Below are 20524 nucleotides of genomic sequence, written 5' to 3'. Positions count from 1 at the left end.
TGAGAAATCGTCCTACCTTGTAAGGTTCTTAGGCCAGAGCATGGCACTACATTATGGTCCCTGGAGAACGGTGGACAAAGAAGCCGAGTGACTCTCATGGGACCACAGTCCCTGCAGCCGGCCGTCCCGCCCACGCCGGGGCTGGGCAGTCACAGCACCCTGTGAATCTGCTACTGAGGGGCTAGTGAGGAGACCGTTACGGTTCCCTAGCCCTGGAGGGAAATCCGATCCGCCAACAAAATTAACCTTTAAAGTGCTGAGGGAGTGGAGGTCAGAGCTCAGCGCTGGTATCAAGTCAGCTGTGTGAAGTTTCAGCAAAGCAAATCCAACAGCAAACTCAGACACCCTACCGTAAAGCACCGAAGAGAGGGTCCTGTACATGTCTCAGGCGCCGCTATCATAGATCCCATATCTACTGCACTAAAACCACAAAGGGTCCTTTCAGCAACACGTGCTTCTTTGAACTGCATGAAACTCGATGGCCATAACAGCTCGGCTCCAACGGTGAACATGTGACTTCAAAGCATTTGGTTAAAATGGTAAAGCCCAGGGAACGAGAAAATGTTACCTGTCTGTACGGTTAACAAGGATGCACATTCTTTCTAAGGATGACGCACACTCTTTCTAAGGATGCCGGTGTTAATGGTGTGCCAAGGGAAATATGCGTTAATTCCCCATGAATGTCTTAAAAGAAAAAGAATCTCAGTCTTCACATGGCTACGTCGAGCTTTATGGTAGCGCTGGTGGGGAAAGGAAGATGGGACCAGAGAGGGACTAGGTCTGGGATGGGAAGGAGTTGAACCCAGCTAATCTCTATGAAAACCTGTGATGCAGCACTCAGAAGGCAAGATAGAAACAGATGCCGGAAGAAGGAAACAACTGTCTCACGGCTGGGAACAATGTAAAAGCAAAGCCGAGTTATGGCCACAGGCTTTTATCTCCAGAGACAGGGTAAAGATGAGTCAAACCCCTACTTATTTCCACAAATCCTACGGAGCGGCTTACAGCAGCCTTGGAAGACAGCAGCCTCGAAACACTTTTTCCTGAGCTAGGCTCACCTCTGGGGGCCATGCTGCCGCTGTAGCTGGTTAGGGTGTGTGTGTGTGTGTGTGTGTGTGTGTGTGGGGAGCAGGGTGGAGGAATGGTCTTCTGGGAGTAGGGGTGGGGTGGGGTGGGGGGAGCAATAACCTAGTGTGCTGGGTCTCTGTGGGGTTTTTAGAAGTTCTGAGAAGGGGATGGAGACCCTTCTGGCCCCCACCCACCTGAGAGGGAATAAAATTGGATTCAAAGAGGAAAGGAAGGGGGTGGGGCCGGGAGTGTTTCCCAGGTGAATAAAAAGGCAGAGAGTCTAGGAGCTGAGATTGCAATCTTGAAGGAGTCCCAGCCAGGGAGGTTACTCATTCCTGTCTCAGCCCCCAGGGCCCTCCTTCACCCGATCAGCACTCACTGGGAATGGAAAGGCAGCTGTGGGGGTTGGAAGGAACGTACTTTTAGCTAGTCCAGATTTCCTCAGACCCAAATCAGGGGAGAGACAAGCTCTAGCTAACCAGGGTGCTTCTCGGCTCTGATGACCAATCTTCTCTGTCCCAGAAATGACTTTTTCTTTTCTATCCTTTTTTTTTTTTTAACAATATGCCTGAGGGTCTGAACCAATGTATACAAAGGAAATGTAGACACACACATACACACATACGAAGTCCTAACTAGCCATGGAGCTAAACTAGGAGTTGCCTAAGCATGCATTTACCCATCTGCTCACCCAGCTAAAGCATAATCACAGAGGTGTGCAAGCTGCGCTGCTCTACGTGCAAGAACCCAGCAGTTAACAGTGAAGACAGAGGGCTTCCTCCAACGGGGCTTATCTTTTAGTGGAAGCTATGAAGTTTCACCTGCGAGCTGCGCACAGTAAAATGACAACTGGAGGCAAATGATACAGCTGGTTGGCGATAAAGGCTACTGAAAAAAATAAAATGCAAAGCGTAGGATGTGCTACGGTAGGGGGTTGTCTGAGCTTTACACAGGGTGTCTGAGCAAGCCCAGCTGAGGAGGTGGGTTCTACCTCAGACCCAAAAGCCTGCCCTGTGGGAGCTGGCTGTGTGAATACCTGAGCAAGCACAAGGGTCTTCCAAGAGAACAGAGCTAAGACCCTGAGGCAGGATGCAAGCTACCCATGGAGTCCAAGAGGACAGGGATCAGCAGAGTGACCAGGGAATCAAAGGGAGACTAGGAGAGAGTCGGGCCAGAGGGCCAAGGTCCAAAGAGGCCTGCAAGTCACAGGAGACACCTTGGGCTTGGCTTTCCTGAGTAAGGACAGACTCAGAGGGTTATTAAGTGCTGGGTCGCAGTCTGACAAAGTGTCATGTGACTCTTGTACAACAGGAATGACTTGTGTCTCACACAAGGCTTAGGGTGGGGGACTTCAGTTTTCTTTCTGTGGTCAGACTTAAAAATCATCTCTTTGATATAAAAGGCTCAATGCCTCACAGCAGATGACAATCAGGTGTGACTAAGAAACACCCAGCTGGGCTGGAGAGACGGCTCGGCTCCTGGTTCAGAGCACTGGCTGCTCTTGCAGAGGTCCCTAGTTTTGATTCCTTGCACCCACATGGTGGCTCACATGGTTTACTACAGTTTCAGGGGATCCAATGACGTCATCTGGCCTCCATAGGTATGAAGCACATGAGTGGTGTGTGCACATGGGCATCCATGCAGGCAAAATAGCAATACACACAGAATACAATAGATTCTTTAAAAAATTTAAAGACACAGACAACAGGAGAAAGGAAACAACAATAACAACACACACACACACAGAGCCCATCAAAATAAGGTCGGGAAGCCATTCAACTCTGAGACAGCTGGCAATTCTCTGTTTCTTAGTAGGGAAGGATTGTTTCTGACCTTAACTTAAAAACTGGCCAAATTCTAATGACCTAAAACTCCCAACTGCTTCACCCATAGTAACCATGTTATCAAATGTCAAGGTTCCAAAATTACAGTCATTTCTTAAGAGCAAAAGAAGCTGAGTAAATGCTACCCAGACATCAGAAAGTAGAGCAAAACTTCATTCTGGGAATACAATCATAAAACAGAAAACTGAGGAAATGGCTCTAAAAGATAGGCCCTATTTCCTCCTTTTTCCTGTGTGTGCGTATGTATGTCACACGCATGTAGGTCTTCACAGAAGCCAAAAGGAGGCACCAGGTTCCCTGAAGTCGAAGCTATAGACAGTTGTGAGCAGTCTGATGTGAGTGCTGGGAACTGAACCCACCTCCTCTAAAACAGCAGTTAGTGTTCTTACCCCTTCAGCCATGTGTGCGGCCCCAGGCCCTTGTTTCTAATGAGTACAGCATTTAAGATGTGGCAGCAGAGAAACTTAGCTCTTTCCCTGCACAGTCACAGGCTCCCCTTCTTTACTGCCCCCCTCCTGCTGAGAAGTATGCCACCTGTCTCTTCAAATACAATAGGATTTTCAAGCTGGGGACAGAGCAGTTCAGTCAATAGAAGGCTCACTTAGCACACAAGGCTTAAGACTCAATTCACATGCTTTTGTAATCCCAGCATGCAGGGGCAGGAGGCAGGAGGGCTAGAGATTCAAAGCCATCTTCAGCTATTTAACTCATAACAGGGCTGCATGAGACCTTATCTCAAAAGCAAAATCCAAAATCACAAACCCAAAACCTTGGACTCCATGCTCCTCCTTAATCATTGAGAGTCCTTGCTAAAAGAGCTACAGAACTCACCTCCCACCATCTCCCTTTGGTACCCGCTTCTCCTCTGAGAACAGCTGCCTTTCTTCCCCAAGTACAATAATGGCTTCTTCTGCCAGTGGCCACTTCTTCATCCATACCCCACCGGAGTTTCCAGTCGCAGGTGGATCTTCTCCTTCTTTCTCAGGTTCCCGTGGTGTTATCCTCCACCCTGGGCCTCCTATCCCTCCCTTACTGTTTCCCTGGTCTCCTTCCTCTTATTTTCTCCATCCCTCATCTCCCCCTGTTCTCTACCATCTTTTCCCATGACCTCATGCATGGCTCCAAATACTACTTGTAGCCACATACCTCTAAGTTGTCATCTCTCGAGCCTGGGTCCTCTGGACACTCAGCACATGTGGAATCGGATCCTTCAACCAAGTCAGTGCTTCCATCTTTTAATGTGTCTGTGTTGTGTTAACACTTCAATATGTGACCAGGTGTCACTTGTCCCAATTCTCTTTTCTTTCTTCTGACCAGATCTTGTTGATGACACCCCTCAAGAACATTGTCATGGGAGACATAAACAAAAATCTACCTCCTCCTTTCTGGGTCACCAAAGTATGATTTCACTAAAGTTCCTTGAGAGTTTACTGGGCTGACTTAGGGAGAGAACGAGTGAGAGTCACTCACAGGAGTGCAGGTGACTTCAAAGCTGCCACACCGCTCCAGCTTGGAGGAGGACTTCCCACAGCAGCACAGATAGGAATACCCACTTCAGATAACTTTCCCCAGGCTAAACCCCAGGCTGGCACCCAGACCATGCAAAGCCCATGAAACTTGTGCAGAATTACACGCAAGTGGCCTTCATGAAGGAACAGGAGAGAGCAGCCCAGAATCTCAAGTGATGGTCCAAGGACCCTCCCTGTCCCCCCCTTCATCACCAGTCGACAAGCCTGGGCTTGTGGATGTCCTATGAGAAGCCACTCATTGTTTTTCTCAAGGACAGAGCTCTAGTATTGAACCTGCTCACTGCTTGGCCCTTCTAGGCAGAGCCTGATCCAAGCCTGCTGCCTCTGCCTCTGCCCCTCCCCGACCCCAGGCTCAGTCCTCCAGACTCAGTGACAATGACCTTGCTCAGCTGCATTTCAGATCCCATCATTCCCACCTAAAACCTCTGATGCCTTCCCAAGGAACTGGGTGTCAACCCGAATCCACTGCCCTGCTCGGAAGCCTCAGTGCGATCCCTCTCCTGCCCATGTCACCCATGGTGGCTCTTCGCCCCCAACTCCCCAAACGGGGCCGAGCTCTCTCCCACTGCAGCCTGTCTTTCAGTGTCACCTCTTGAGAAAGCCTCCACACTCTGGACCCTGTTACTCTTCCTCCATGGCCTTCTTTGGGAGCTTCTTTTACCACACTTTCCTTTTGTGCTCCATCTCCTCCCATAGCCTACACCAATGTTGCTGTGTGGCAAACCTCTCCACAGTCTCCTGGAGCCTCTGAAGTGTCCCCAAAGCCTTTAGCTCCATAAGTCTTTATAGTTACTTGGTCACAGACCCATGAAAGAGCGGGGTAGACACTCGGGCTATAACCTGCAACAAATAAGATACTAACAAGATTTTTTTTTTAGAAGGTTGGAGGAACATTTTGAGACAAGGTCTGTTTATATAACCCTGGATGGATAGAACTTGCCATGAAGACGAGGCTGCCTTCAAACTTGGGGCAATCCTCCTGCCTCAGCTTTCCCAGTGCTGGTGTAATAGGTATTTTTACACTCGATTGTAAGAGACTTACTGGCCTCTGAACCCTGGTTGGAAGCCCATGCTCGGTGTAGCTGCATCTGGGGTCTTCCAGTCATGGCCTCATGCTCTCTGGCCTTTGGTTTCTCTATCTGAAGCACCAGGCACCTAGTGAGTAAGGTACCTTTTTATAGCTTGTTAGTAACAGAAAAAGGAGAGGGAAGAAGAAAAGCAGGAGAGCCAGGAAGGATGAAGAACGCAGAGGAGAGATAAAAGGGCCTGTGTGGGATGCGTGGCATTGCCTGGTGTGGGGATAAATCGGATGTAGCCTGAGGCAGCCGGTGGAAGTCAGATGTGGTGACTCACCTCTGTAATACCAAAGCTTGGGAGGCTGAGATTGAGGGACTGCCCCATATTCAAGGCCAGCCTAGAACACATCATCAGCTCTAAACTAGACTGAGCTGTGCTGTGAGGTACTACCAGCAACAAAACAAACCAGAACACAGAAGGCAAGCTAAGCATGCTGGTTCCTACCTATAATGCTAACACTTGGGAGACCAAGGCAGGAGGACAGGGGCTCACGTGGGCTACATAGTAAGTGTAAGGCCAGCCTGGGCTACAAAGAGACCCTGTCTCAAAACAACAGCAACAGCAGCAAAAAAAAAAAAAAAAAAAAAAAAAAAAAAAAAAAAAATCCAAACTCCCAAACAAAAGAAAATAAAGCACCTTGGGGCCAGTGAAATGGCTTAGTAAGTAGGGCATCTGCTGCCAAGCCTGACAACCTGAGTTCAATTCTGACCCACACAGCTCAAAGTTGTCCTCTAACCTCCATATTTAAGCTGTGACTTTCTCTCTCTCTCTCTCTCTCTCACACACACACACACACACACAAAATGTGTGTAATTTGAAAAAAATTAAGGGGCTGGAGAGATGGCTCAGTGGTCAAGAGGAATATACTTCATTGCAAACTGACACACAGGTGCTGAGGGAGTATTCCAGAAGGGAGACAGACTCCAAGTTCCTCTGGCTAACAGCAGCAGCCGTGCAAATTCCCAAGCTGAGGTCTCCAAGGCGGCAATTGAGAAAAGTTAGTTCAGGTCCTTTAGAGATAAATTTGGAGCTAGGTAGGCCTTCCTCTACCTTCAGTCATGAAGATACACCTTAAGTAGTGAGGACATGGGATGGCTATTCGCTCTTTGCACCCACACTATAAAAACATTAAGGAGATTCACAAGAACAGCGTTGGCTGCGGGGTCTGTATTTATGAGGGAGTTGGATGTACTGAGAGAATTCCGAGTGTTCGAATACATGTCTTGCAGCTGAGACATCTCCATGAGGAGAGGCAAGCATGGTGGTATATGAGTCGAATCACAGCATTTTGAAGGCAGAGGCGCAGGCAGGAGGATATCTTTAGCAAGCTCCAGGCCACTCAAAGCTTCATAATACAGGTGAGTTAGGGCTAAATAGTGAGACAGGTTCAAGAAAGGGGGCGGGGGCAATGGGCCTAGGGGTGTGGCTCACTTGTCAATGAGCCTGCCTAGCCTAGAGGAAGCCCTGAGTGGCTCCCTAGCTCTGCTATACACCTATAGTCCAAGCATTTGGGATTTGGGGGCAGGAAGATCCTAAGCTCAAGATCATACTCAGTTACACAGAAAGTTCAGGCCATATGAGACTCTGACTTAGAAAAAGAAAATCAATAATTGAGACAGGTATTATTACGAACTATTCAAAGTGACCCTTCCGAAAGTCTAATTGACAGGACAGCTTTGTGGGCACCTGTGAACATGCCCACTGCAGGATGTGATAACCAGGGAGAAGGGGAGGCAAGCACAGGTGGAGCGAGATGGCCCAGTGGCTAACGGTGCTTACTGCCAAGCCTGGCAACGTGGCATAAGTGAACATGCGCAATTAAACACATGTAATGAAAATGAAATTAAGAAGATGTAGAGCCAGGACAATCCTTATCCACACAGTCCTCTAAGCCCCTCCAAGCATGATGTGTACCCCTGGATCTACTACTGAAAATTCTTCTCAGACAAAATCACTTTCTCTGAGAAACAGACTCTCAAGCCATCCGTCCTCTGCTGGGGATGAGACAGTCCCCCAACTCATGGCCAGCTTTCTAAGTGCCAGGCAACACATCCGATATTGTCAGTATCCAACCACATGGAACCCTGTGCAGCCACAAGATGAGAGGCTCTTTATGGAGAAAACCTGCCCCTGCTGGAGCCTTGGTATTTTGTGATTTCCCTTCCAAGTTTATAGGAAACTATAAAATTGGTTTGCAAAACCTACCACAATCTCTAAACCACAATCTAGTCCAGTTCAAAAGGAGGAGGAGGAGGGGGGATAACAGGGGTCTGGCTGAGAGCCCAACTCATTCTAGCTATTTGTCTAGCAGGAAGGAAGGCCACCTGAAAAGTCACAGACTGGTTAAGAATTAAACTTCATCTGACCATTAATGTCCAAGGGGGAGGGGGAACCTGTTTTAAATAAGCGAAGAGAAGAAAACAGGGTTCCAGCACACAATAAGAGCTTACCAACTTTTCCCTTGTATTGAAAACCCAAACTATGGGGCTTGGAGCATGCCTTTAATCCCAGCACTGAGGGCTATGTAGAGGGACCCTGTCCAAAAGACCAGAGAGAGAGAGAGAGAGAGAGAGACAGAGACAGACACAGAAGCAAAACAGCCGAACTGTATTAGTTCTGGGTACCAGAGTGAAGTATGACCTCATCCTTCCCTAGGAAGACAGACCTTATCACCTCCAACACACAGATATTACATGCTAAAGCCCACAACACGGGGGTGGGGGTGGGAGAAATGGCTCAGTGCTTAAGAGCACTTGTAGTTCTTGCAGAGGACCCAGGTTCAATTCCTGGCACCCACATGGTGACTTACAACGACCTGTAACTCCAGTTCTAGGTGAGCCAGCGCCACCTCTTGACTTCTGTGAGCACCAGGTACGCATGTGGTGCACATTCATGCATGCTGGCAAAACTACCACACACAGAAAGATTTAAGAAGAGAAAAGGAACTGGGACATTTGCCACTGCTCTCCTTTGCTACTTTTGACTGCCTTATTTAATCCATCTGACAGTATCTATGAATGATACATTACCTCTCAGCTTATATGAAGACAGTGGGGGGAAGTGGGTTGGCTAACTTGCCCAAGGCCACACGGATGGGGGAGATCTAGGCAGACCTAGCTTTAACTTAGATCGAGGAGATCCAGCTTTAACCACTCCTGAATTTTTGCCTTGACTTTGCACTTGGCACATGAGGAAGGATGCCAGCCACATTGTGTTCATTACTGGAGGAGTAAGATGGTAAGCGGAGTCCATGGCTCCCCACTTCTCCTCCTCTCCCTGTCTAGAAGACTAGGTGAGTGATGTCAAGGCAGATTCTTACTCTGTGCTCTGATTTAGATTGAGAGAGAAAGATAAAAACCATCATACAATTTAGAGAAAAATGCAGATAGCTAACACTGGGCATTCAGCTGTGACAACCAACTGGACAGAGACAGAGGCTCTGTTCTTTAGCCAAACTCCCCCCCCCCTCCCCCCAGACCCGGAGCCAGGAACAACAACAGAGAATGTGAATGGCTCAGGGCAGCCCTGTCACGAACAGAACATACTGGAGACTATACCCTACAGAACCAGGGCATCATGGCATCAGTGTTAGCATTATAAGGAAAATATAGAAAGCAGGCTTAATAGGCAGCTCACACTAGTGCACATACATCGAGTTTGAACAATGGCCTTTGCATTGTTGTTTAAGAACAACAGGGCTGAAACAGCCAGAATATATCCCCTCCCCCATCTGGAGAGAATTAATCAGAGGGTGGCTCTTCAATGAAGAACTGTGTGGTTATTAATAAATAATTCTGATAAAATATATTCCTGCAGGAACATGGTGGTATCTGATGAAAAGCAAGTTATAAAACACCTCTCATTTGCTCTGGGCTCATAAAGCCACAGTTGGAATTAAGGACTGTAGAGCCACACTGTCCAGGTTCGAGTCCCGGCTCTGCCACAGCTGGCTGGCTGACTCTCCCAAGCTCTCAGGCAGGTGCATCTCAGCTGCATCGACTGAGCCACAGGGGTTGGGGAAGATCTTACTTTTAGAGATGAACTAAAGCCATGCATGTGAAGAGCTTAGACAGCACAAGGCTCTCAGTGTCTGGTGGAGGAAGAACCCTTGGGAGGTGGAAAGCAGGAGAGTCAGAAGTTCAAGGTCGGGCTGGAGAGATGGTTCAGCGGTTAAAAGCACTGGCTACTCTTCTAGGGGTCCTGAGTTCAATTCCCAGCAACCACATGGTGGCTCACAACCATTTGTAATGAGGTCTGATGCCCTCTTCTGGTGTGTCTGAAGACAGCTACAGTGTACTTAGATATAATAATTAATAAATCTTTAAAAGACAAAAACGTCTAAGCTTTTGAAAATAAAATGCATGAATAGAGAATTGTGGGAAACACCGAAATACTAACGGGTATCAGAATCAGACCATATCCACCTTTTTCTTCAAGCCCTACTGTTTGCTTCACTGTGTTTCCTATGTTTCCAGATAAATCATACGTTTTATTTTTAGCAAAGAAGGAAACCACATGGCTCCAAAATTTGCTTTTGTTCTTTAAAAAAGCAAAAAACAAAAAACAAAAAAAACACCACAGGGGCCGGTGAGATGGCTCAGCAGGTAAAGGTGCTTGTGGCCAAGTTTGATGGTTTGTGTTTGATCCCTGGAACCGACAAGGTGGAAGCAGAGAGCAACTCCCATAGGCTGTGTCCTCTGACCTTCACTCATGAGGCACTGTGGCATAATATACTCCTCTGTCCCCAGCCCTACCCCCACTAAAATAATTAAACGATACCTGCTATTCCCCGTCCCCCTTTAAAAAGGTGTTAATCATAGTAGATATTTAAAAACTGGAACAAGTGTGTGGGATTTCCCGGTCTTCCCTGGCTTTTCTTTGGGAAGATTCCCAGGCAGGATGAATGCATAGGGATGGGAGTGCCTGATTTCTTCCGCAGCAATCCACTTAGTTTGAAATGTCAGGAAGTTTAGCGGATTAAGGGTATTACAGTCGCTACTCATAAAGGTGTTCTGTTAGAACTTCCAAATAGCAAGCTGGTGAAATAAGCCTCATACAGCCTTAAATGAAAGCCTGTTACAGTACTTAACATTTCCCAGGGAGGGAAAAAGACCTCCAGGTATTAATTTACCTAGAGCAGCTGCCTGGAAGATACTGTAATGGATCCATTTAGGTAGGGCTGTAGAGCAGGGCACCAGTCACAGAACTAGGCAGCTTGGACCCCCGGAGCCCCTGGTGGAGTGGGGGGGATTGCAAATTAGCAGTAATGGGAGGTGTGTCTGCGTTCTCACAGAACCCGCAGCTGCATACCTGATCCAAGGGCATTTTTTTAAGCTGCTAGGATCCAGGAAGCACATGGTAGGGCTGGCTTTTAGTTTATGCGTTTGAGTGTTTTGTCTGTGCATATGTCTGGGCAAACACGTGCATGCCTGGTGCTCACAGAGGCCAGAAGAGTAGTGGATCCTCTGGAACTGGAGTTCCAGGCAGATGTGGGCCACATGTGGGTGCCAGGGATCTAACCAAGCTCCCTCTGGAAGCAGCAAGTGCTCTTATCCACTGAGCCGTCTTGCCAACCCAGGTTTGCCTTTTAAAATTCACCAACTAAAATAAAAAGAAGCTGCCACTCCCTGCAAGCACACCTTGGGAAAGGAAGGTAAAGTCAAACTCTGTATGACTGAGTCCAGGGTCTCACCCCAGGCCCTGTGCTGTGCACTTCAGCCCATGAATCTCACTCAGCGTTCTTGGGTTCCGACTCCATCTACAGATCTAGACAAGCTTATAAGAGGTCGGTTTGGTTTTGGACCCTGGGGCAAAGGACTGAGGTGCGTATTTTACACACCAGAGCAGACCTGGCCTCCAGGTTCTCCAGCATCCCTCAGTCCCTAACTGGCATACCCTGCCCCCAACCTTGCACTTTCCTTCCCCAAGCGGCTCTTCCCTATATAATCCAGACATCTGGTGCACTCTCTGAGCCAGCCCAAGCCTTTGCTCCATTTCTCTTCCCCTTCCCACCTCTCCCTATGGCGACTCTCCAAGACTCAATCCACGGGCCCAGGGAACTCACCTGAAAGCAGCTTCCCTACAAACCTGCCTTTAATATGTTCTAATCTGGCTTGCACCGGCTCATTTCACCCGCAGCGGAGAAATAACCTATCAAGGCCCTGCTGTGCTTTCAATATGAAATGCTCACCACAGACTTCTGTGTTTGAATGGCTAGCTCCCAGCTGGTACATTATTTATACAGGGGAAGCGATGGAACCTTTAGGAAGTGGAACTTCACTGGAAGAAGTAGGTCGCTGGGGTGAGCCAGGGTCCACAGCCCAGCCCTACCTCCTGTTCTCCAAAATGTGAGCAAGCAGCCTTAGGCTCCTGCAGCCACAGTCACAGACTAGTCCCACTACTTAGGGGCAGCCTGTCTTCTTTCTCTACCTTGATTGACAGCATCCCCTCCAAAAGTGTGCTATAGTAAGTCTTCCGTGCTGCCTCCTGTCAGGTTTCTGGTCACAGAGTAACCAATACAGGCTCTAAGTTAAACATCTGCAAAACAAATTCCATGTCTTCCCCCTGGTCCTTCTGAAGTTACAGAGTTGTAATGGAAAGGATGTCCTCCCAATTCGGAGGGCAAAGGGACAGAGTCTTTCCCAAAGGGGAAGGGTACAGACAGACAGACAACTGAGGCTCCCCCAGCAATGGAGGTGTATGAGGGCTGCTGTCTGTTCCCAGGTGACCGGGATGTGACGGTGAATAAGTTCCTGTCCTCAAGACAATGAGTGACAGGCAAGGAGCAGACTTAGACGATGACTCTTTTGATGCTGCCATGAGGGCCCTAGGAGGGACACATGACCTGGTCCTTGGTGAACAGTAGTCAGGGAAGGTTTGTGGAGAGGATGTAGTCTGAGTCAAGAGATGAGGAAAGGGAGGCAAAGACCCTGTAAGGCTAAGAGGGGAGAGACAGGGTTTTTTGTTTTGTTTTGTTTTGAAGAGCTATTTATTTTATGTCTATGCATATGCTGTCTTCAGACACACTAGAACGTAAGGTGCCATTACAAATTACAAATGGGTGTGAGCCACCATGTGGTTCCTGGGAATTGAACTCTGGACCTCTACGAGAGCAGTCAGTGCCATTAACGGCCCCTGAGAGACAGGGTTTTGAGGAGTGATGTGTAAGGTAGTGTGGTGGGGGTGGGGAGAGGGAACCAGACCTCATGGGAAGACCTGAACTTGCACTCCAAGCAGCACCAGGAGCTTCCGGGCATGCCCTGCTTCTGGGAATCCCTGGCTACCAGGAAGGCTAGCCCAGCTCTGTTTCCCACCTTAGACGCCTCAACCACCACGGACTTTACCAAGCAGCTGCTTTCCTCCATTAGCACTCAGTGATCAAATCCCCAATTGGACACAGGGTTGGTTTGGAGACCCTTTTGGCTAAGTTCCCAGTGTGTGCCCAGGAGGAGAGAGAAGAAGTGTGCACCTGGTTTTCACACAGTTTAGTGGTACATTTAAGGCTAGAACTCAGACTGTCAACCTTAAATATATAGTTACGGCTTCTCTCCTGTTCCTTCCCATCACAGATCATGAATTCCAAACTCCCATCATAAAAGCAGGGAGGTTCCAGGGACATCTGTGCTGCCATTTGGGGATGTAGAGTGTCTTGTACCAGGGAACAGTGTGGGGACGAATGTGAAAGACTGTTGGGCACCATAGGAATGAGAAGAAGGGCAAGCAGCTAGAGCAATCTTACCCAGTTAAAAAGGAAAATGTATATGGGTCAGCAAGATGGCTCAGTAGGTAAGGATGCTTGCCACCAAGCCCGGTGACCTAAGTGGGCTCTGTGGGACCCACATGGTTGAAGAAAACTAACTTCTGCATGTTGCCCTCTGACCTCCACAAGTATGCACTTGTACACACACACACACACACACACACACACACACACACACGCACTTTTAAAAAGCAGTTAACCCAGTACTCAGGAGTCAGAGGCAGGCAGATCTCTGTGAGTTCAAGACTATTCTGGTCTAAATAGTGAACCCTCAGGACAGCCAGAGCTAAATAGATGTTGTCTCAAAAATGAAACAAAACAAAACAAAACAACAAGAATCAACAAAGAAACACATACTTTCGTTCAGTTAAATCGCTTTAAGGGAATAAAGATACTTACAACATTATCCTAGTGAAAAATATTTATGACATGCCAAAAAGAAAAAAAAAAAATCGAGCATGTTCAGGCACACACACCATTCTGTCCAAATGGTTTATCTGACAAAATAACCAGGGGACAAAAGAGAGATCTGAGAACTTGAGTCTTCAACTGCCAAGTGGATCAAAGACACAGGAAGCAGAGAAAGCCATCCATGTGACTAAATTTAGTCTTCTCCCATAGCGCACTTCCCCCATTGCCAAGGTCTGTGGGCTGCTGCCCCGACCCAGCCTGGATAAGTGATCCTCATAGAGCCTCCATCTCTCAGACAGCCTCCACTCTGCTCACTCACGGTCATGAGCAGGCCGTGTTTCTGCTTGTGTTTCTATAGCTCTGCCAGCTGCTGTGGACTGGGGAAGGTTTGGAAGCTTCTAGACCTCAGCAGGTAGGAGGGGAGAATCAAGAAGAAACAGGAGGAGAAAAGACCCAGAGGCAGATGCAGACAGATTGGCTATGGTTAGGCTATGCCAGGGGTTGGGGTCCTACACTGAATAAAAAAATAAGCCAGGCAACCACCACTCTTTACACACACACACCTTCCCCCCCACTTCTTGACTGTAGATACAATGTAACCACGATTCTGCCTCTGTGGTGGACTGTATCCTTGAACTGAGCCAAAAAATAAATCCTTCCTTAAGGTACTTTGGCATACCCACGTGAAACGTCAGGAACGCAAGGGTAAGGATCATAGCATTCTCCTCCCATCTGAAGCTACTCTTCCAAGTCCTAAGGAGCACAACAGGACAATGGGACAATAGGACACAGGGGTGAGGGGCTAGTGGAAGCAGGTGCTGACATCATGGCAGCTTGTCCCCCCTCCCCATGTCAGTACAGCAGCAGCCTCTGCACTGCCTCTCCACCATCCTACTGCAGTCCATATACCAGGCAAGGCACAGGTCTAGGATGAGCCTGGCCAGCCTTCCAAAGGAGACCTAAAGTTTTTCAAGGACTGGCTTTTGTCACCCAGCCAACCTGTCACACCTATCTTCTGGTGCCTAGGGTGCATGGCACATGAATACATGCCGCCAGCTAAATTTAAACTCTTCAGAGTCCTTTCTTCTACGTTGACATTTCTCTCACTCTAGGGAGGAACAGGTCGGCTTCTTTGGTGAAAATAACACAGCCCACCCAGTCAGTGCAGACAGACGAAGCGGTGCCCACAAGTCAGAAATGGCTCATAGCACCAGCACCTCCAGAAAAAGTCCTGAGCCCACACCCTGAGCACACGGATGTGACAGCACATTCCTTAATGACCTGATTCTTCGGTTTCTGTAACAGCATACAGAAGAGAGTCTATAAGCTGACTCTCTATAGGCACTTTATCATTGCTTTTTGGGACAGGGGAAGAAATCACCACAGAAGGCCAAGGGTTCTGATCTCAGCTCCATCTTCAAATGCTTGCACATCATTTAGTGATCCCTCATCCTCAAAGTTAGTTGGGATGGAGACTAAAGTTGAAGTATAATATCTTGTTCCCAGTGGGTATACTATGCAGGCTGTGACTCAACGTGACTCAAGCTAGAGTTCTCTGCAAGGAGGGAACCTAAAGTGAGAAAATGCCTCTATAAAGCCCAGCTGTACCACATTTTCTTAGTGTTTGATTGGAAAGGGCTCTGCTCCTGGGCTGATGATCCTGGGTTCTAGAAGAAAGCAAGCTGAGCAAGCCACAATGAGCAAGCCAGTAAGCAGCATCCCTCCATGGGCTCTGCATCATCAGCTCCTGCCTCCATGTTCCTGCCCTGCTTGAGTTCTTGTCCTGCCTTCCTTTGATGATGAACTATGATATGGGAACATAAGCCAAGTAAACTCTTCCATCCCTGACTTACTTTTGGCCATGGTGTTTCTTCACAGTGTTAGAAACCTAAGACATCAGCGGCTGTGGCCAGCACCACCACAGCACTGGTCAGTAGAGTAGCAACTGCCATTGGAACTGGGGAATTCTGGGTATAAGCCTTTTGTAAGCTCTCTGGAGTTTAAGGAGCCCCAGAAATTGGATCCAGTTTCTCAGGGGTCCCAAGGTTCACCAACAAGCAAGGCCGGTGTCTTCTGTATACTTTGTAATGTCACCCGAGTCCTCTGTACTCTCTAGCAGTAACCAGACATGAATAACAGCATGGCAAAACTATAACAAGAACATCCAAATCCAGGCTAAAGGAGAGGAGCCCTGGATTCAAGTCACTTGGGGCAGCTAGCAACAGTGGGGACCTCTGCTCTCAAACCTGGGCTGTCAGAACCAGAGCAGCAGTGCCACTGAGCCATCTTTACAGCCCTAGCTGGTACATCTGCTTCCTGTGTGACTCCACACTCATAACTAGCCACTCTGAGTCAGCTGTACCATCTAACAAGGGGGTATGAAGCCAGTCTTTCCTTCAGAGCTGGGTATGCAGTTGGGTGCAGATCTCACCTGAATCCAGCCCACCAGTCACCGGCCGTAGTTCCTGGATTTTAATACTCATTGCACATCTTCCCAGCACTCAGCACCCGGTTTCTCCTACAGTGACCTCCTGGGCTCCAATTGGAAGGTGCGTTGCTTAGCATAGAAAGCATCTCTCCAGCTGCTGGGAGGGCCATGCCCTCTTGGCTTTGCAGCCCACTTACATGGAGAGCTGGTCACCCAGTGTTTGTATAGTGTTTAATCATTAGATGCTGGAGGTTCTAATACCAGGGGCCCCAGGGCATCTGCAAATAAGTCAGCTATTTGCTTGCTTCTGTCTATCAAGGTCTTCTTTTGGGGAGGTTTCTCCGCAGAGACACAGGGCTGACCTCTGACATAATGGGCTCCCAGATGCTGGGGAGGCTTATTCTCCAAGGACACAGGGTAGGTGGTGTGGGTCTCATCCAAGATGAGACTGCCTCTTCCCAGTGCAGAACTCCTGGACTCTTGTCTTTTCCCCCAGCTCCCCCGCCCCACCTGAACTGCTTCCCCTCCCCCGACTTGTCCAAGGTCTGATCCGGCTTTTTCAGGAACACTCCCATAGTCCCGCCCTGCCATTGGATCTGGAAATGTGAACGGTCTAAGTGCCCGGGCCTTTCCCTTAGCAGCTCCTGATCTGCTTTTTGCACCATGCGAAGGGTGTTGGTATCCCAGAAGACAGCTCCAGCCCAGCCTCCATGTGCCCATAAGCCCAGCATAGGACCTCACCTGCAGGGTGATCCTTCCTGTCTGTCATTCCTGGCAGGGTGGGAGTATTTGCAGGTTGCAGCTGTCCTTGGGAAGTGAGGGCAGAGCCCTTCTAAGTAGGATTAGCAGCCTTTCAAAGGGCTTGAGAACATTCCCTAGTACTGTTTCTATTAGAGAGGATGGAAGGAGGAAGGCCCTTGTGGGAATCTTTCATGCTGGCTTCTACCTGGGCCTTGTGGCTTACAGAGAGCAAATAAATGCCTGGTTTCTGGTGTTTTTCAGTGTATGGTAGCATGCATGGCTTAGGATAGGTGGCACAACCATATCCCCAGGTCACCTCGGCCAACCTGCTATGTGTCAGAGCCTGTATTATTAGGTCCTGGGAACCTCATGACAAATAAAACTTAAGTCTTTAAGCCTAGCATTACAGAAATAGAAAACAATTTAAGATTGAGTTAGAAGTTAAAATAAAGGACCACACGGGCTCCTTTGTGTGATCAAGGGAGTGAGCTGCTAGAGGGACTCTGAAGGGGTGTGTGTGCTAGCCTGGCCCAGAGCAAGAGCCCAAGCAAGAGGAAGTGCTGGGATAGGGTTGCAGCCTGCAAAGCCACCAGAAGCCCATACAGCCTTAGAAGCACTTGGTACTCAGGTTGAGAAGTGGAGATGAGACCAGGGAGGTGGCAGGGCCAGGTTGGGAGGTGACAGAGGGTGACAAGGAACCCCAAAGGCTTTTTAATAGATCAGACCTTCATTGGAGGGTCACAGCGCTGGGGTAACCTCTGAAGAACAGGGCTGGCATCCAGCACAGCGACTGACACAAAGGACAGCCAAGGAACAACAGCAGAGGTGCCATGTGCCAGTTCCCTGCAGGGACTTCAACCCCAGCACAGGAAGCTGACCTTGGGTATAAGCAGAGAGGCCACACCATTAGCATGACTGCTGCTTGTTCAGGGAGGCCTCCCTCCCAGATTCCTGTAGGGGACACTGAAGGCAGGTCAGCCCACAGGAGCTCCCCAGCTGGCCAACTCCCCCCCCCCCCCCCCGCCCCCCACCCTTTTATTCCAGACCCTTAAGACTTCAGCTCTCTGGAGGCTTCCTGGGGGCCTTTGTTTAAAATGAGAAGCCAACTACATTTAATTGCTTCAGCCAGACACTATGCCTCCCTCCCCAATCCCTTCCAAGGCAGCTCCGTCCTCAGCTTGTCTTGAAACATAATCAGCGCCTGTTCGGAGGCCCTCCGCAAATTATGGTTCTGATCTTTTGCTCCAAAAAGTACTGGAATTATAGCTTGGCATGGAGAGAAGTTCAAGTCTACAGGGTCACAAACTCTTTCATGTTCCGTTTCAAGACCTCTGCTGGGGATTTTAGCAGGTTTGCACCTCTGATGTTGCCTGGGGGGAGTCAGAGCAGACCTCCCGCCAGGCTGTGTGCCTCAGCTTTTGCTAGTTACCCACCGGGGGTCCTAGGCCTTCTAGTTTCTACTTCCACCCTCTACCAGACTTTGACCAGGGCAGAAGTAGCAGACTAGCAAGAGCTGAGCTCACCAATGAAAAGGACACTGTGGCCACATGGCTGGGTCTAGGGTTGACAGGGCCCATTTTATAACCTGGTGTTTTGAGGCAGTCACTTCAGCTTCTGATCCCCCCAGTTCTCATCTGTGAAATCAGCTTTCTAGCTCATTGCCTAATGGCACCGGTTGCCAGGCTTTCTAATCTATCACTGAACGGCACTGGCTGTCAGGCTTTCTAATCCATCACCCAATGGCAGTGGCTGCTGGTTTCTAATCCATTATTATCATATGACACTGGCTGAATTAGAGAGAGGGAGAGAGAGAGACAGAGAGAGAGAGAGAAAGAGAGAGAGAGCAGGGAAAGAGAGAGAGAGCACAGGGGAAAAGAGAGAGAGAGAGCACGGGAAGGAGAGAGGGAGGGGGAAAGGACATGACTGCTTCTAGGTATGGTGGAGGAGAAAGTTTATGATAGATATGTGGGAGAGCATAGTCAAAAGCAGACACATCTGGAAAGTCTATGGTCCTGACCCTGAACCATGTGAGGAGTGTGGGGAGGGGCACGGGGGAGAGAGGAGAGAAGAGAACAGGGTGTAGCAACCAGGAAGACAAAGCTATAAAAAGGGTGGATAAGCAAAATGTCTGGATTATATAGGGAAGAGCCTCTGGGGGAAGGGTAGCCCAGCCCCTTGGCTAGAGAGTTCAGGGTAGAGGGCAGGGTATGCCAGCCACACCCTGTAACAGGTAGGGACTGACTGAGGGACACTGAGAGAACCTGGAGACCAGGCATCCTAGCCACTGGTCCAGGGTTTGAAACTTGACACTGGCCAGCAGGCATTCTAATCTATCATAGAATGGCATTGGCTAACTATTAAGGATGGAGGGAACTCCTTAACCTTGAACAGCAGGGCATCTCATCGCCTTTGAGGTTACCAGGTGAGAAAAACCGGCAGCCGACACACTTGGACTCAGGACAGCTAACTCTCTTGACCTCTACCGTGCAGCGGCTAAGAACACCGGCTGCTCTTCCAAAGGTCGTGAGTTTAATTCCCAGCAAGCATATGATGGCTCACAACCATCTATACTAGGATCTGATGCCCTCTTCTGGCATGCAGGTCTACATACACATAGAGCACTCATATATAAAATAAATAAATCTTAAAATGGACATACATACGTAGGCCCTCAGCCTCCTCCTCCTCCTGCTGCCATGACTGCTGCTTGTACCAGTCATGCCTCCCCACTATGATGGACTCTTATTCCTCTGAAACCACAAGTGTGAATAAACTCCTCCTATAAGATGCTTCTGGTCATTGTTTTATCACAGCAACTAATACATGCTCAGTCATCATTCGTCCGTCTAGTCATCCTTCCTGGTTTAAGTAAACGGAGCATGCTCTCTGAACTGGGCACTGTTCTAGAAGAGAAGGTTGGCCCAGAAGCAGAATTGACCTGGTTTTGTTTTACTGATGCTCACACTGGTAAGCACACTGAGGTAAGATAGCGTGCATGAAAACAAGGGGTACGGCCTGGCACTGTGGGACTGTAATGTTAGTACTTGGGGGGCTGAGGCAGGAGAATGTTGTGTTCAAGCTTGAGCCACTCAGAAGACCTTGTTGTAGGTCCACCCTTTTTGTAGCTTTGTCTTCCTAGCTGCTACACCCTGTTCTCTTATCTCCTCTCGGCCTTGCTGTTCCCCACTCTCCTCACATGGTTCAGGGTCAGGACCATAGACTCTCCAGATGTGTCTGTTTTTGACCATACTCTCCCACATACCTAAGATAAGCAGTTTATAAACAGTTCATAGCTGAGGGCTGAGGTTGGTGAAGAGGTCAGCCACTCTGAGGTGAGCTGGAAGAAGAGGATAAGAAAGAGGCGTGGGAAGCCCACTCTAGACAGGGAGGATGGCAGTGCATTAGTTCTGCAGGGCATGGTGGGTGAGCAAGGTCAAGGGGGCCAGAGGAAGGCATGGCTCTTCCCAGGAGAATGTGGATGAAGTGAGGCCGGAGAGGTGCCAAAAGCAAGAACACACAGATTTGAAGGCTACAGAGTAGGTCTGTCTTTTGTTCGATGTGCAGCAGGAAGCCACCACTGTGAAGCTTTAGGAAGGCTCCGGAGCCCTGAGGTGTGTGAAGAAAGTTATAGTGGTAGTTGGCTGTCTGAAGGTCACAGCAAAAGCTC

General features: G+C 48.8%; 1 protein-coding gene across 32 annotated transcripts in view; it reads right to left on the bottom strand.

Annotated features, from left to right (window-relative positions):
• Nav2 (neuron navigator 2) overlaps positions 1-20524 on the bottom strand; it is a 651028-nt gene that overhangs the window by 87133 nt on the left and 543371 nt on the right. For 2 of the 32 annotated variants that reach the window (XM_006541310.4, XM_030243112.1), the window contains exon 1: positions 17-1086. The exons of 27 other annotated variants lie outside the window; for them this stretch is intronic. In XM_006541310.4, the coding sequence (XP_006541373.1) occupies positions 17-42 (26 nt within the window). In that variant the 5' untranslated portion in view covers positions 43-1086. Of the gene's footprint in view, positions 1-16; positions 1087-5483; positions 6044-20524 lie in introns of those variants that run through there. 3 more of the 32 variants (XM_006541309.4, XM_030243115.1, XM_030243113.1) reach the window with 3 other exon arrangements.

The sequence above is a fragment of the Mus musculus genome, chromosome 7, assembly GCF_000001635.26.
Source record: "Mus musculus strain C57BL/6J chromosome 7, GRCm38.p6 C57BL/6J".
Classification (NCBI taxonomy): Eukaryota; Metazoa; Chordata; class Mammalia; order Rodentia; family Muridae; genus Mus; species Mus musculus.
Note: the sequence above shows the minus strand (reverse complement) of the source record. Positions and strands in the feature narration are given on the sequence as shown.